Genomic DNA, 13,610 nt, shown 5'->3' with positions numbered 1-13,610 from the left:
AAAGATTGGTAGTGATTCTTATTGAATTCTGACATTCATGTGGTGAAGATGCTGTCACAATACTGTTGGATAGGCAATATCTGTTATTATACTTTCCAGCAGTTTGATAGAGCAGAGGGGTTTGTTGAGCACCTTCAGAGGGCAGCTAAGAATGAACCATGGACCGTACAATATGATACCAGAGTCACATGTAGGATAGACATCAGGTTTCCTTTCCTAAATGACTTTTGCAAACCAGTTGTATTTTAGTTATAATTTAACAGTTTTGTGGTCAGTTTAACTGATATCAAAGTCCAGTTCTTTCTCAATCTCTGTGGTGGAACCTGACTGACATTCTCTAGATTATTAATCGAGATTGCCTGACTGATGATAACCTTTTCTATTCACCCCCTGTTCTGATATTCACACCAATACATGACATAGTTGTGTCTAATGTTAGTGTATGCTTTCATTTCCAGCATGTGTTGGTGACAGAGAAGGCACTTCCCCTCCAGATTATCTGAACAAATGTCTGGATGGTAAGAATTGATAGCATGCAACTTTGTCTAAAAAAACTAGGTTGTGAGAGTAATGCACTCACTTAATGCTAATTTAACATGGTATTTTCATATCTTTTTCAATTAGTTTTCGCTGCATCAGACATCGTCCTCTCTCTTTCTCCTATCCCCTCCCACGCTATGTGTTACCAAAGTACACAGGAAAAGTATAGACCTGCCACTGACATTCAACCACTTCAAACATTTTGAATCTCTTCATCCCTGAATTATGTTCCTGGTTTGGGCACGCAGTGGTGGAAAAAACCTTGACGACACAAATTTTAAAATGGCTGCATGCACTTCAGATTTTCAGCTGAGGGTGGACATGGCCCTGTACATAGATGCCGCTAATCAACCTTTGCCCCTCCTTCTCCAATGCCAATTTACATATAATCCATCATAGGCATTCTTCAGGAGGTATCCTGAAAAAAAGTAATAAATTTATTGATGATGTCACGATTAAAGAAAAACTGTATTGATACAGGAAATCTAAATATGTTGAAATTGTTGCAATAAATCCCTTATGTCAACAAATATTTCACTTAGGTGTTCAAACCCTTGGGTCATCAAACATTTCCATTCAATAATCAGTTGGATCTGTCCATTAATAGGCATTTCCCTTGACAATTGGATATCCATTATGCAGTATAAATTCTATAATTGTCTTATATCTAAACTATTAATATCTCCAGCTCCTGCTCACATTTTCATATTGACAGAATCACAGCACTGTTACGGTGCAGAAAGAGGCCATTCAATTCACTGTGCCTATGCAGGTTCCCGTATCTTGTGCCAGTCTCCATGGTGGCACCGTTCTTCCAGGATGTATATCAGAGCCTTCAACACTAATTCCTTTGGAATGTATTGATTGTAACTATTTAACAGCCACACAAACATACTTTACACAATAAGAGAACACTGTGGATGTTGGAAATCTGAAATTGGAAACAGAAACCACAGCAGTTATAATCGGGAAAGAAACAAAACTAATGTTTCAGGTGATGACAATTCATAAGAATTTAAAGTTGTAAGAGATGAACAACTTTTAAGCAGAAATAAAATCAGGTTTGCTTCCAACACTCACAATATCTTTTAATCTGATTCAACGCCATCGTCCTGGAATGTTAATTTGGTTTTTTTCTCCACATATACTGCCAGAAATACTTTTATATAAAATCATGAAACAAATTTTTTAATCTATTCTTTCCTGGAGTATTGGTATCTGACGAGGCCAGCTATTATTGCCCATCTGTAATTGCCCAGAGGGCAGTTAAAAATTAACCATGTTACTGTCTGTCTGAAGTCAAATATAGGCCAGATCAGGTAAGGACAGCAGATTGCCTTCCCTGAACCAGATGGGTTTTGATGACACTGACAGTGGCTTTCATTAGGCTAGCTTTTTAATTCTAGATATCGATTGAATTCAACTTGCAGTATCTGCTATGGTGGGATTCAAATACAAAACCTCAGAACAGTGGCCTGAGATTGTGGATTACTAACCCATTGACATTACCAATACACCATCACCTCCCCAGCCTGGATTGAGGCCATTCAGCCATGCTGCTGGTTCCATTTCCCTGCCTTTTTCTGTAACCCAGAATTTCTTTTTCTCTTCATCTACCTATCAAACATCTTTTTGAATCTCACAATTGATCCTCCACTACAGTCTGAGCAACATTCTGCTTTTAAAAATAAATCTTATCTTGCTGTTGAGTTTTTAGCTATTTTAAATCGGTGTCATCTGGTTGTCAGTTCTTTGACCAATGGGAACAGTCTCTCTGCATTTATTCTTTCTTGAACGCTCATGATTTTGAACACCTCTGCTGAATCTCTTTCAACCTTCTCTCAAGAGAACAGCCCAGCTACACTCATCTATCCACATAACTCCACATAACTGAAGTTCCTCACCCCTACAACCATTCACATAAATATTTTACACACCCCTCTAAAACCTTAACAATGCCAAGAATTGGATATAATACTCCAGGTGAGATCAAATCAACGTTGTACAATGCTCCCTTGCTTTTGTACTCTGGCATCATGTGAGTTCTGACTTTGTTCAATTGAATCCAACACCAGCATCTCCATATCACAACAAGATGTAGGTCAAAATGAGCCTCCACTTATAAACTGAGCTCTTAGAACCTCAGTAGTCACCAGTATGGCAGTCAATTGTTTGAATTGCTATTCGGTCTATTAGTAAGAAAGGAAAGCATTATGGAAATTAGAAAGCCGAGGACACTTGGTCATTTATGTAAATGATTTTAATGAGAATATAAGAAATTTGTGGATGACAACAAAATTGGACAGTATAGCGGACAATGGAGAAGGTTATTTCAGAGTACGACGGGTTCTTGATCAATTGGGCCAATAGACCGAGGAATGGGGCAGATAGAATTGAACTTCGATAAATGCGAAGTGTTGAAGTTAGGTCAGACTTCCACAGGCCATGTGGACCATTGTTGAATGAAAAGACCTGGGGGTTCAGGTGCATTGGTCCTTGAACGTGGGAATCACAGGTAGACAGGGAGATGAAGAAGATGTTTGCCTTTATTGGTCAGAGCATTGAGTGTAGGAGTTGTGGCTGTACAGAACACTTTCGCAGTACTGTGTACAGTTCCAGTTAACCTGATATAGAAAGGATGTTATTAAATTGGAATGGATGCAAAAAAGATTTCCAAGAGGGCTTCTGGAACTGGAGGGTTTGAGTTATAAGGAGGGATTGGATAGGCTGGGAGTTTTTTTCTCTGGAGTGCAAGGAGTTGAGGGGTGACCTTACACAGGTTAATAAAATCATGAGAGGCATAGATAAGGTGAATGGCAAAGGGTAGAGGGAGTTATAAACTAGAGTGCATAGATTTAAAGGGAAAAGGGAAAGATTTAAAAAGGACTTAAGCAGCAACTTTACACGAAGTGTGGTGTCTATATGAAATAAACTGCCAGAACAAGTGGTTTGCAGGTACAGTTACAACATTTAAAAGACATTTGGACAGTTACATGAATAGGAAATGTTTTGAGGGCTTCGGGCCAAATAAGACTAGTTTAGTTTTGGAAACTTGGTTGGCATGGATGAACTGGACTGAAGGGTCTGTTTCCATACCGTATGATTCTATGCTTCTATGAGCTGTAGCTGTCAATGCTCTGCACACATTTATACTTGAAGCCCTTTAGAATTATACTCTTTTTCTTTAAATTGCCTCTTTTCATTTTTTCAGCCAGAATCTCACTTTACACTTCTCTGGATTCAGTGCCTAAACCACCAACTTTTCCATGTATTCTTCTCACACTTCATAATGGCTTTTTAAGTTTTGCATCATCTGCAAACTTTGAAGTTCTACTGTATGCACCCAGTGTCTAGATCATTAATTATATCAAGAAAAGCAGTGATTCAATGGAAATCCACTCTATACTTCCCTCCAGTCTAAAATAAATCATCAGTTCTGAATATTTCCAGAATATTCTGTTTTGTGCTTTCAATTTCAACCTGTAACTGCAAGCAGTTATCGAAGCATTGATGTTGTATTTTAATAATAGCCTTTCCTTCCTGTGTGGGTCCTGGGAAAACCAATTCCTAATAAGATTTGACCTTGGCATCTCTTACTGAAGAACAAGAACAACAGAGGGATCAGCACTGATTCCAGTTGTCTTAGCCCCCACAGCTCAACAGTTAGCAGCAACAGGTCATGGGTGATAGGATAATGGGTGCAAGTGCTCCTCAGTTGAACACAACATCATGAACCTTAAAGTGATGTGTTCTTGAAAAATCTTGAAAACAATTTGAGGTGTCTCTGCTCAACAAAATGTGTTTCACCTGATGAAGGAGCAGCACTTCAAAAGCTTGCAATCTCAAATAAACCTGTTGAACTGTAACCTGGTGTCGTGTGACTTCTGACTTTGTCCGCTCAAATCCAACACTGGCATCTCCACATCACAACAAAATGTAGATCAAAATGAGCCTCTGCTTCTAAACTGAAGTCTTCGAACCTCAGTCGTCACCAGTATGGCAGCCAATTGGTTGAATTACTATTCGGTCTATTAGTAAGAAAGGAAAGCATGATAGACATGAAATTCTGTGTCTCTTGTTCAGGAGAATGCTATGTGGGGATTGGCTCCCATTACAAGGGCAACGCTTCGATAACTATGTCTGGAAGATCATGTCAGAGTTGGTCGAGCAACTTCCCACACAAACCAACGTAAGTGACCAAGGCAGCTTCAACTCATTGAGCAGCTATTAAAAAGCTCTCTGTTTCTCTATCCTGTCATAATAGCTGAATTCACAATTTACAAAATCTGTACATGTAAAAAGATGATATCTGAAACAAATGGCTGCACTGCTGTAAGGTTATTAGCAAAACCCAACTTGATAACTTAGTACCCACTAGAGAAGGAAATCTTCAGTCCTACAAGTGATTTCAGTTCCACACCAACATAATTGACTTTTAACTGCTCCCTGTACTGCCAAACTCACCCAGTTATTTACATCAAATCTCTACAGCTGTAGCAAGGCTCTCTCCACTATCTGGAGCTTAGGAGGTTGAGGGATGATCTTTTTTGAGGTTTATAAAAATCACATAGATAACGCATAGATATGGTGAATGTTAAGGGTCTTTTCCCTAGGGTGGGGGAGTTCAAAAGTAAGGGGCATATTTGTCAGGTGAGAGGAGAAAAATTTAAAAAGCACATGAGGGGCAATGTTCTTACACAATAAGTGGTTTAAATGTGGAATGAACTTCCAGAGGAAGTGATGGATATAGGTACAATTACAGCATTTAAAAGATATTTGGATATGTTCATGAATAGGAAAGATTTGTAGGGAAAAGGTGCAAGTGCAGGCAGATGGGACGAGTTTAGTTTGGGATTATGGTCTGCGTGGACTGATTGGACCGAAGGGTCTGTTGCCATGCTGTATGACTATGACTCTATGACTCTACCTTCTCAGGGCAACTCAGGATGTGCAATAAAAGTTACTCTTGCAAGAAAACCCTCATCCTGAGAATTCTAAATTAGAGAGTTTATTTGAATGTTCTCTCAATGGCAGTTAATTATGTATGGTAGATTTTATTGTTGTGATTATATTTCAAACTTTATCAATCTATCCAGAAAAACACTCCTTCATTTGACAAAGAACATAAGTTCGCCAACAGTAATTGAAAAGATAGATTATCCCTGGTGACAGTTTAACTTTGCTAGTTGGAAACCAGAATTCAGGCCCAAATTAAGTCATTTGTACAAATATGGGTTAATTAAGGATAAATCGTGTTTAATTAACTTAGTTGATATTTTTGATGATGAAGCCTTGGTTACTGACAAGAGATGAGGGTAGTGAGGTTGATGTCATGTACATAGCCTGCCAAAACAAAGTGTACAAACAAAGTTAGAAAACCATGGAATGAAAAGGCCTGGAACAGCATGAATACAAAGTTGACAGTGTCAGAGAAAACAGTCAAGGTTAACAGTAGCTTAGAGTGCAAAGCAACGAAGATGTGATAACATTGTATAGCTATTGATTCGGTCTCATGTATTGAAGAAACATAATTGCAGTGATCTGTAGGAACTAGTGCGTTAACATGTCAGGGCAATTGTTCACCACTCAGGCTGCCGTCCATATTAAGGACAGATACCTACATCAACGATCCATTGCCAAATAAGATTTGGCCATTCAACAGTGCCACATTACTTCCTCTGCCAGGACTGCATCTGCAAGAAGAGAATGTAACGAAACCATGCTGCCCTCCAACTAACTAACTAGGGATGGAGTGCCAGGCCTGGTCAGGAATGTCCCACTGAGGCAGAGGGATGGGTTTGGGGAAGGAAGCCTACAGAATAGTAGGTCAGTTCCCCACCCCTGAGCTGGATTGGATGTCATGGGGTTTGCCTGATGATCTCCCAGGCAGTAGGCATCCTCTAGTGGTAAAATTCCAGTGATGGCAGGATCTAGCCTTTAATTTGTCTCTTAAATCACTCCCTTTGACCTTTGGTTGAAACCATCAACCTTCCCTGCCTCTGGCAAGGTGACAGGGCAGAGGGACTACACTGGGTAGTCTACCCAGTGTCCACAACCCTACTCAGAGTGCCCCCCGGCAGCTAGTAAAATTCAGCCAATTAATTCTGCGTGCCACTCTGCAGGAACAGCCTGATTTGCCGAATATTTCCAGCATTTTCAATTGCTAGATCTAATGAATTGTGTTTTTTCTGCCACTTCTGTGATATGTTCAGATACAATCCTGACACACACAGCCAGTATGACCTTATAAATAACTACTGCCGAAATCCAAATGACAGTAACGTGGCACCGTGGTGCTACACTAAGGACCCAAGAGTCAAGTTGGAACAATGTTACATTCCGCAATGTGGTAGGTCTCATTTTGTCCTTTGTGTGTGTGTGTGTGTGTCATGCAGGATGGAGTGTGGTATGGTTGAGCTTCTACTAATTAATGGCTGCAGTGCCAATGATTCCTGTGTGTATTACCTCTTCTGGTTTCGGCCATGTCAGTTTCAGTGGCAGGGAGTAACTCACTGCAAAGATTCCAACAAATTATGAAGCAGAACAAGCACAGACCTGAAAGCATCTTTATACTTAACAAACCTTGCACTGCACTAACAGTCTGGTGTGACCATTGCCATCTCTGCTATCTGTAGTATTATTTTCGGAATCACCACATTTCTTGTTTATTTGAAAACCCCTGGGATGTGCAGACTAGGTGGTTAGCCATGGCAAATACAGAGTTAGAGGGATTGGGTAAGATATTCTTTAAAGGATTAGTGTGGATGCAATGAGCTAAACGGCCCAGTGCCACACTGTAGGGATTCTATATAAGTCATTGACAATTGAAGGGACATCATCAACATTTTCTGTCCATTCAATCCCCTGTAGTATGTTCCTGTAGCAAACAGGGGACAAGTTGTGAAGTATCCTAGGCTCATTCTGTTGTTATTATACTTGTGCATCCTAGGTGTGATAATTGTCTGCCTAACCTTTCTGACTGTAACATGAAACTGGTCAACTTAACATGTCAAGGCACAAGCCAGTGAGATATGTCCAGCCAATGGCTTGAAGCTCTCTTCACAATATCACACCAGATAGAGTTGACAATGACATATCGTTTCCCCAAGTGAAAATTGGAGATGTTCAACCAACTTTTACTTTTTTTAACACATTTCTGTTGCTTCTTTAGGTGAAGAATTGCCACCATTATCGACAAAACCACCAGTATCAGTTGGCTCTTGTGTTCCAAATCAGGGAGTACACTACAGGGGAACACAGAATGTAACTAGACATGGAAAACAATGCCAGGCTTGGAACTCTCAACACCCCCACAAGCACAATTTTACCAAAGAGGAAATGATATCAGCAAATCTAGAAGAAAATTACTGCAGAAATCCAGATGAGGATGAAGATGGTGCATGGTGTTTCACCACTGACCCAGAAGTAGAAATCGATTACTGCAACCTTAATTACTGTGGTAGGCTATCAGAAAACATTACTTATACACAATCTCCAGTCACTGAAGAAGTCCCTACATGTGGGAAAACAGGTGCAGTCATGTTGAAATTTGATGACAGAATCAATGAGGAGCCAATAACAATGATAGAATAGGTTTTGAAGCTTTGACATTGTAGAAATTGTTTAGTGAAGGAAGATGAAAGGTGAAATCTTACCATGTCCTGAATGGCATAGCTATGGAAAGAAGAGGTGTAGAATCGGGCAAAACAAGGAGTAAAATCAGTGATAAGGGGGGGTTAGAATCAGGTGAGGTGAGGAGAAGAGTCAGCAAGACAAGGGGTTGAATCAGGTAAGACAAAAAGTTAGGATCAGCAATTGAGCCAGGGAAAGCAATGGGAGCCAATTTCATGGCATCATGGATGGGTTTGCTAGATGAGAGGGGAGAAGAGAGTGTAACAGGGATATAGGGCAGGGGACTCTGTGAGGGGAACAGACTGGTATTTCTATAACTGCAAAAGAAACTCCAGGTGTGTTGCCTCCCAGGTGTCTGGGTCAGGGACATCATCATGTCATAAAGTCATACAGCGCAGAAAGAGACCTTCAGTCAATGTCCATGCCGAATTTAATCCCAAACTAAACTAGTCCCACCTGCCTGCTCCTGATCCATATCCCTCCAAACCTTTCCTATTCGTGTTTCTGAAAGGCTGCAGGGCACTCTGAAGAGGAGGGCAAACAGACAAAAAATGTGGTACATATCGGTACCAACAACAGAAGTAGGAAAAGGAGGTTGGGCGAGTTCTGCAAGCATCTGGACCATCTCTGACACCTCTCTCCTCTTCCTGGACCACTCCATCTCCATCAATGATGACCAACTCAACACTGACATTTTCTACAAACGCACCGACTCCCACAGCTACCTGGATTACATCTCCTCCCACCCTGCCTCCTGCAAAAATCCCTTATTCCCAATTGCTCCGCTTTCACCACTTCGACTCTCAGGAGGACCAGTTCCATCACAGAACATACCAGATTGCCGCCTTTAAAGACTGCAATATACCCTCCCATGTGGTTGATGATGCCCTCCAGCGCATCTCATTCATGTCCCGCGCTTCCGCCCTCCAACCGCAACAAGGACAGGAAGCCCCTTGGTTCTCACCTTCCACCCCACCAAACTCCATATACATCACATCATCCTCCACCATTTCCGCCAACTACAAACGGACCCCACCACCAGAGATATATTTCCCTCCCCACCCCTATCCATTTTCCATAAAGACCGTTCCCACTGCGACTACCTGGTCAAGTCCACACCCCCCAACAAGCCACTGCAGGAATTGCAGAATCTGTACCCACACCTTCTCCCTCACCTCCATCCAAGGCTCCAAAGTAGTCTTCCACATCCATCAAAGTTTCACCTGCACTTCCACATGTCATTTATGTATCTATTGATCCCGATAAATTCTCCTCTACATTGCAGAGACTGCACATCTACTTGCAGAGCGCTTCAGAGAACATCTCCGGGCCACCCATACCAACATTTCAACTCCCCCTCCACCTCTGCTGAGGACATGCAGGTCCTGGGCTTCCTCCATCACCACTCCCTTACCACCCGATGCCTGGAGGAAGAACATCTCATCTTCCGCCTTGGGACTCTTCAACCCATGGCATCACTGTGGATTTCACCAGTTTCCTCATTTCCTCTCCCCAGACCTTACCCCAGTTCCAACCATCCAGCCCAGCAGCATCCTCATGACCTGTCCCCTCTGTCAATCTTCCTTCCCACCTATCCGTTCCATCTTTCTCTCCGACCTATCACCATTCACCCCCACCTCCATCCACCTATTGTAGGCTCAGCTACCTCCCCCCAGCCCCAACACCTCCCATTTAACTCTTCACCCCCAAGGCTCCCAGCCTCATTCCTAATGAAGGCTTTTGCCTGAAACATCAATTTTCCTGCTCCTCAGATGTTGCCTGACCTGCTGTGCTTTTCCAGCACCTCTCTAATCTTGAGTCCTGCAAGCAGCATTTAGGGAGCTAGGAAATAGATTAAAAAAAACAGGACCCAAACCATTCTAATCTCTGGATTACAACTGATACCATGTGCTACTGAGTAGAGAACCAGGAGGTTATTCCAGATGACTGTGTGGCTGGGGAGATGGTGCAGGAGGAAGGGCTCTTGATCTCTGAGACATTGGGAGTGCTTTTGATGGTAGTAGGACCTGTACAAGTCAGACAGGTTGCACCCTGAACTGAAATGGAACCAGCATCTTTGTGGCTCAGTTTGCTAGTGCTTTTGGAGAGAATTTAAACTAACTTGGAGGGGGATCGGGATTTTGAAAGAAAGGGCAGCAGGAGAGACATCAGTGGCTACAATTAGAAGAGGCAGCAAGCGAGTTAAGTAAGCCTAGAAATTATAGGCCATTTAAGGCATAAGGGAATTTGGAAAGGTTGGATCATATTTGTTTTAACACAAAGAATTTGATTAACAAGGAGGGTGAGTTGAGAAAACAAATTAAAACATGGGTCCATGATGTCATTGCAATCACTGAGACATTGTTGAGAGAGGGACAGGGTTGGCAGCTCAATATTCCAGGATCTTCAGTCTTTAGTGAAACAGGGAAAGAGAATGTTGCAATATTGATCACGGAATTAATTACAGCAGGAAGAAGGGGTGATATCTTCTGAGGCTGCTCAAATTAACTTTGCTGGGCATATGGTATTGGCCCCTAACAGTCCGGGAGCAGTAGAAAATATGTTGGTAAATTTCAAGGAAGTGCATAGAGATGTTAGGGGATTTCACCTTCCCCAATGTTAACTGAGTTGTCATAGTATGAAAAATTTAGAGGGAGTAAAATTCTTAAAATGCATCCAGGAGAGCGTTTTAAGTCAATACATGGAAGACCTTACAAGACAGAGGAAAGTGCTGGACTTAATTTTAGTGAATGAAGTCAGACATATGGTTGGAGTATCAGTAGGAAGGAAGTTTGCAGACAGCGATCATAATTCTGTTGGATTCAAGATTATTCTGGAAAAGGACAAGGATGGGCCTGAAAGCAAAGTTTAAATAGGAGTAAGGCTGATTTTAAGAAGATCAGGTATGTTTTGGCCAGAGTGTACTGGGAGCAGATACTTTTAGATAAATATGTGTCAAAGCATTCAAGATGAAATAGGGAGAATACAGGGCCCAACATGTTCCAACAAATCCAGTGAACGCTGGATATTAAGGGATATAGAAGATTGCACAAAGAGAAAAAGGGAGGCTGGTGGCAGATACTGAGTGCTCCAAACAGCAGACACTGAGAGGAATACTGATTGTGTAAGAAGATATTTTCCATAAGGGTAAAATGCTATTTAGGGAAAGAGTAAGGGGTTATTGAGGAGCACTAAAGTATTTTGTGCCTGAAGGCTTCTCAATGCATACATTGTGTCAGTTTTCACTCGTGAGAGCGACAATGTGAACTTAAAATCAATGGAGAAGGTCTGTGATATACTTAAAGAAATTATCATACACAGAAAGGAGATTCTGAGTGGTCTGGCAGGCTTAAAAGTAGATTTATCTCCAGGGCCTGATTAAATGTATCCCAGACTGCTGAGTGAGGCAAGGGAAGAAACCGCAGGGGTGCTGTCAATAAAACAGGAGAGGTGCCAGAGGACTGGAGGATAGCCAATGTGTCAATGTTATTCAATAAGAGAGCAAGGGTTAAACCAGGAAACTGCAGGCCAGACAGTCCAACCTGATAGTGGGAAACTACTGGAAGCAATTCTGAGGGACAGAATGAATCTGCACTTGGAGGGGCAGGGATGAATCAAGACAGTCAGCATGGTTTTGTTAAAGAAAGGTCATGTCTGACGAACTCCATAGAATTTTTTGAAGAGGTGACCAGGTGTGTAGATGAGGGCAAGCAATCAACCATGTCTACTTGGACTTCAGCGAGCTTTTGGTAAGGTCCCATGTGGGATACTGATAGTGAAGATAAGAATCCATGAGATCCAAAAATTTGGATCTATAATTAGCTGAGTGGCAGGAAGCAAGAAGAGGGTGGTGGGTGAGTGATGTTTTTGTGACTGGAATCCTGAGTCCAGTCGGGTTCTGCACTGTTCATTGTATTGGGACCCTTGTTGGTTGTAGTGTATAAAAATTATTTAGATTTGAATGTAGGAGGGTTGATCAATAAGTTCATAGATGATATGAAAATTGATGGGGTGGTAAATAGTGAGAAGGATAGCTTTAGATTACAGGAGGGATTCCAAACTGATCAGGTAGGCTGACCAGATAGGCTAATCAGTGACAAATGGAATTCAAACTGGATAAGTGTGAGGTGATGCACTTGGACACGACAGACAAAGCAAGAGAATACATGAAGAACGGTAGGATCCTGGGAAGCACCAAGAATCAGTGGGACCTTAATGTGCAGGTAATGGAACAGAAAAAGTGGTTTAGAAAGCATACAGCATATTTGCCTTCATTAGCTGAGGCATAGAGTTTAAAAGTAGAAAGGTTATGCTAGAACTATATAGACATTGGCTAGAGTATTGTGTACAGTTTGGAATCCACATTCTAGGAGGGATGTGATAGCACTGGAGAGGGTTTAGAGGAGATTTACCAGGATGTTGCCTAATCCTATTGCAGTTGATCTCACCCATTACCGATAAGAAAACCCTCTTAGTGAACTCAGGGTGAGTCCGCTTCGTTGTTTTGAAAGGGTGACTAAAGACCAGGTTAAGATAAAACTTCCTGGATATGCTGTGTCCACAGAACTTCAGAGATAACCTTGTGTGATTAGGGACTTTGCCAATATACAAGGACATTAGAGCAACAGAACATTCCACAGTTTATCCTTTTGTCTTCAAGTGTAACCTATTGCCCAAATATTCTTTTTTTCAGGATGTTAGACTCTGCAGAGAAATCTGTTTTTCCCCCATTACTGAAGAGAATGTATGTTTACTTGTGTGCTTTGGGATTTGGGGATATTTAGGGATATAAGCATTTATATTTCTGTACATTGACCAATAATTGCATCCTAATTCAATAATTTGGTAATAAAATAATTGTTTTTTAAGAAACCTCTAGATAATTGTTTTGTTTGAAACTTGATATAGATAGGGTATTTAATTGGTCATCTTAGTAACTAGAAAAGGTATTCTTATGTTGTGTTCTGACCTGCAGGGCAGTGAGATTAGAATCACAACTAACCCCTCTAGCCTTAATCATAGCACTTGGAAGAGAGCCCAGATATTTGTTAGTTTGTTGACACAACTGCGCATGAGGGAAAACAGTGCTTGATTGATTTTTCTTATTTTGTAGTTCTTGTCTGTGAATGGTTAGCTATACATTTACAAAATTGTGTGCTTGTAGTTTCTACTATTGATAATTTAATGCTTTGGTTGTTTGTGGTACTTTTCTGGGATTTCAGGAACAGCAAAACTTTTACAAAAAGACAAAATTATGATTTTTAAACAAATCTTTCCATTTGTTATTCATTTTATTCAGAGCGTACATTGGATGAAGGAGACATGGAAGTATTCTAGGATGACATGGACCTTAGGCAGTCAGGAGAAATGTGTGGTGGAGGGGTTGCATGGATTGGCAAAGGTTGGCATGGATAAAGTATCAGGAGTGGGTGGGTGAG

At 41.3% G+C, this 13,610-nt stretch overlaps 1 protein-coding gene across 1 annotated transcript in view; it reads left to right on the top strand.

The window, feature by feature from the left end:
• f2 (coagulation factor II (thrombin)) overlaps positions 1–13,610 on the top strand; it is a 116,447-nt gene that overhangs the window by 70,655 nt on the left and 32,182 nt on the right. The window contains exons 12-15 of the mRNA XM_072591813.1: positions 459–518; positions 4,624–4,729; positions 6,753–6,889; positions 7,712–7,999. Of these exons, the coding sequence (XP_072447914.1) occupies positions 459–518; positions 4,624–4,729; positions 6,753–6,889; positions 7,712–7,999 (591 nt within the window). The remainder of the gene's footprint in view (positions 1–458; positions 519–4,623; positions 4,730–6,752; positions 6,890–7,711; positions 8,000–13,610) is intronic.

Source organism: Chiloscyllium punctatum, chromosome 22 (genome assembly GCF_047496795.1).
Source record: "Chiloscyllium punctatum isolate Juve2018m chromosome 22, sChiPun1.3, whole genome shotgun sequence".
Lineage (NCBI taxonomy): Eukaryota > Metazoa > Chordata > Chondrichthyes > Orectolobiformes > Hemiscylliidae > Chiloscyllium > Chiloscyllium punctatum.
Note: the sequence above shows the minus strand (reverse complement) of the source record. Positions and strands in the feature narration are given on the sequence as shown.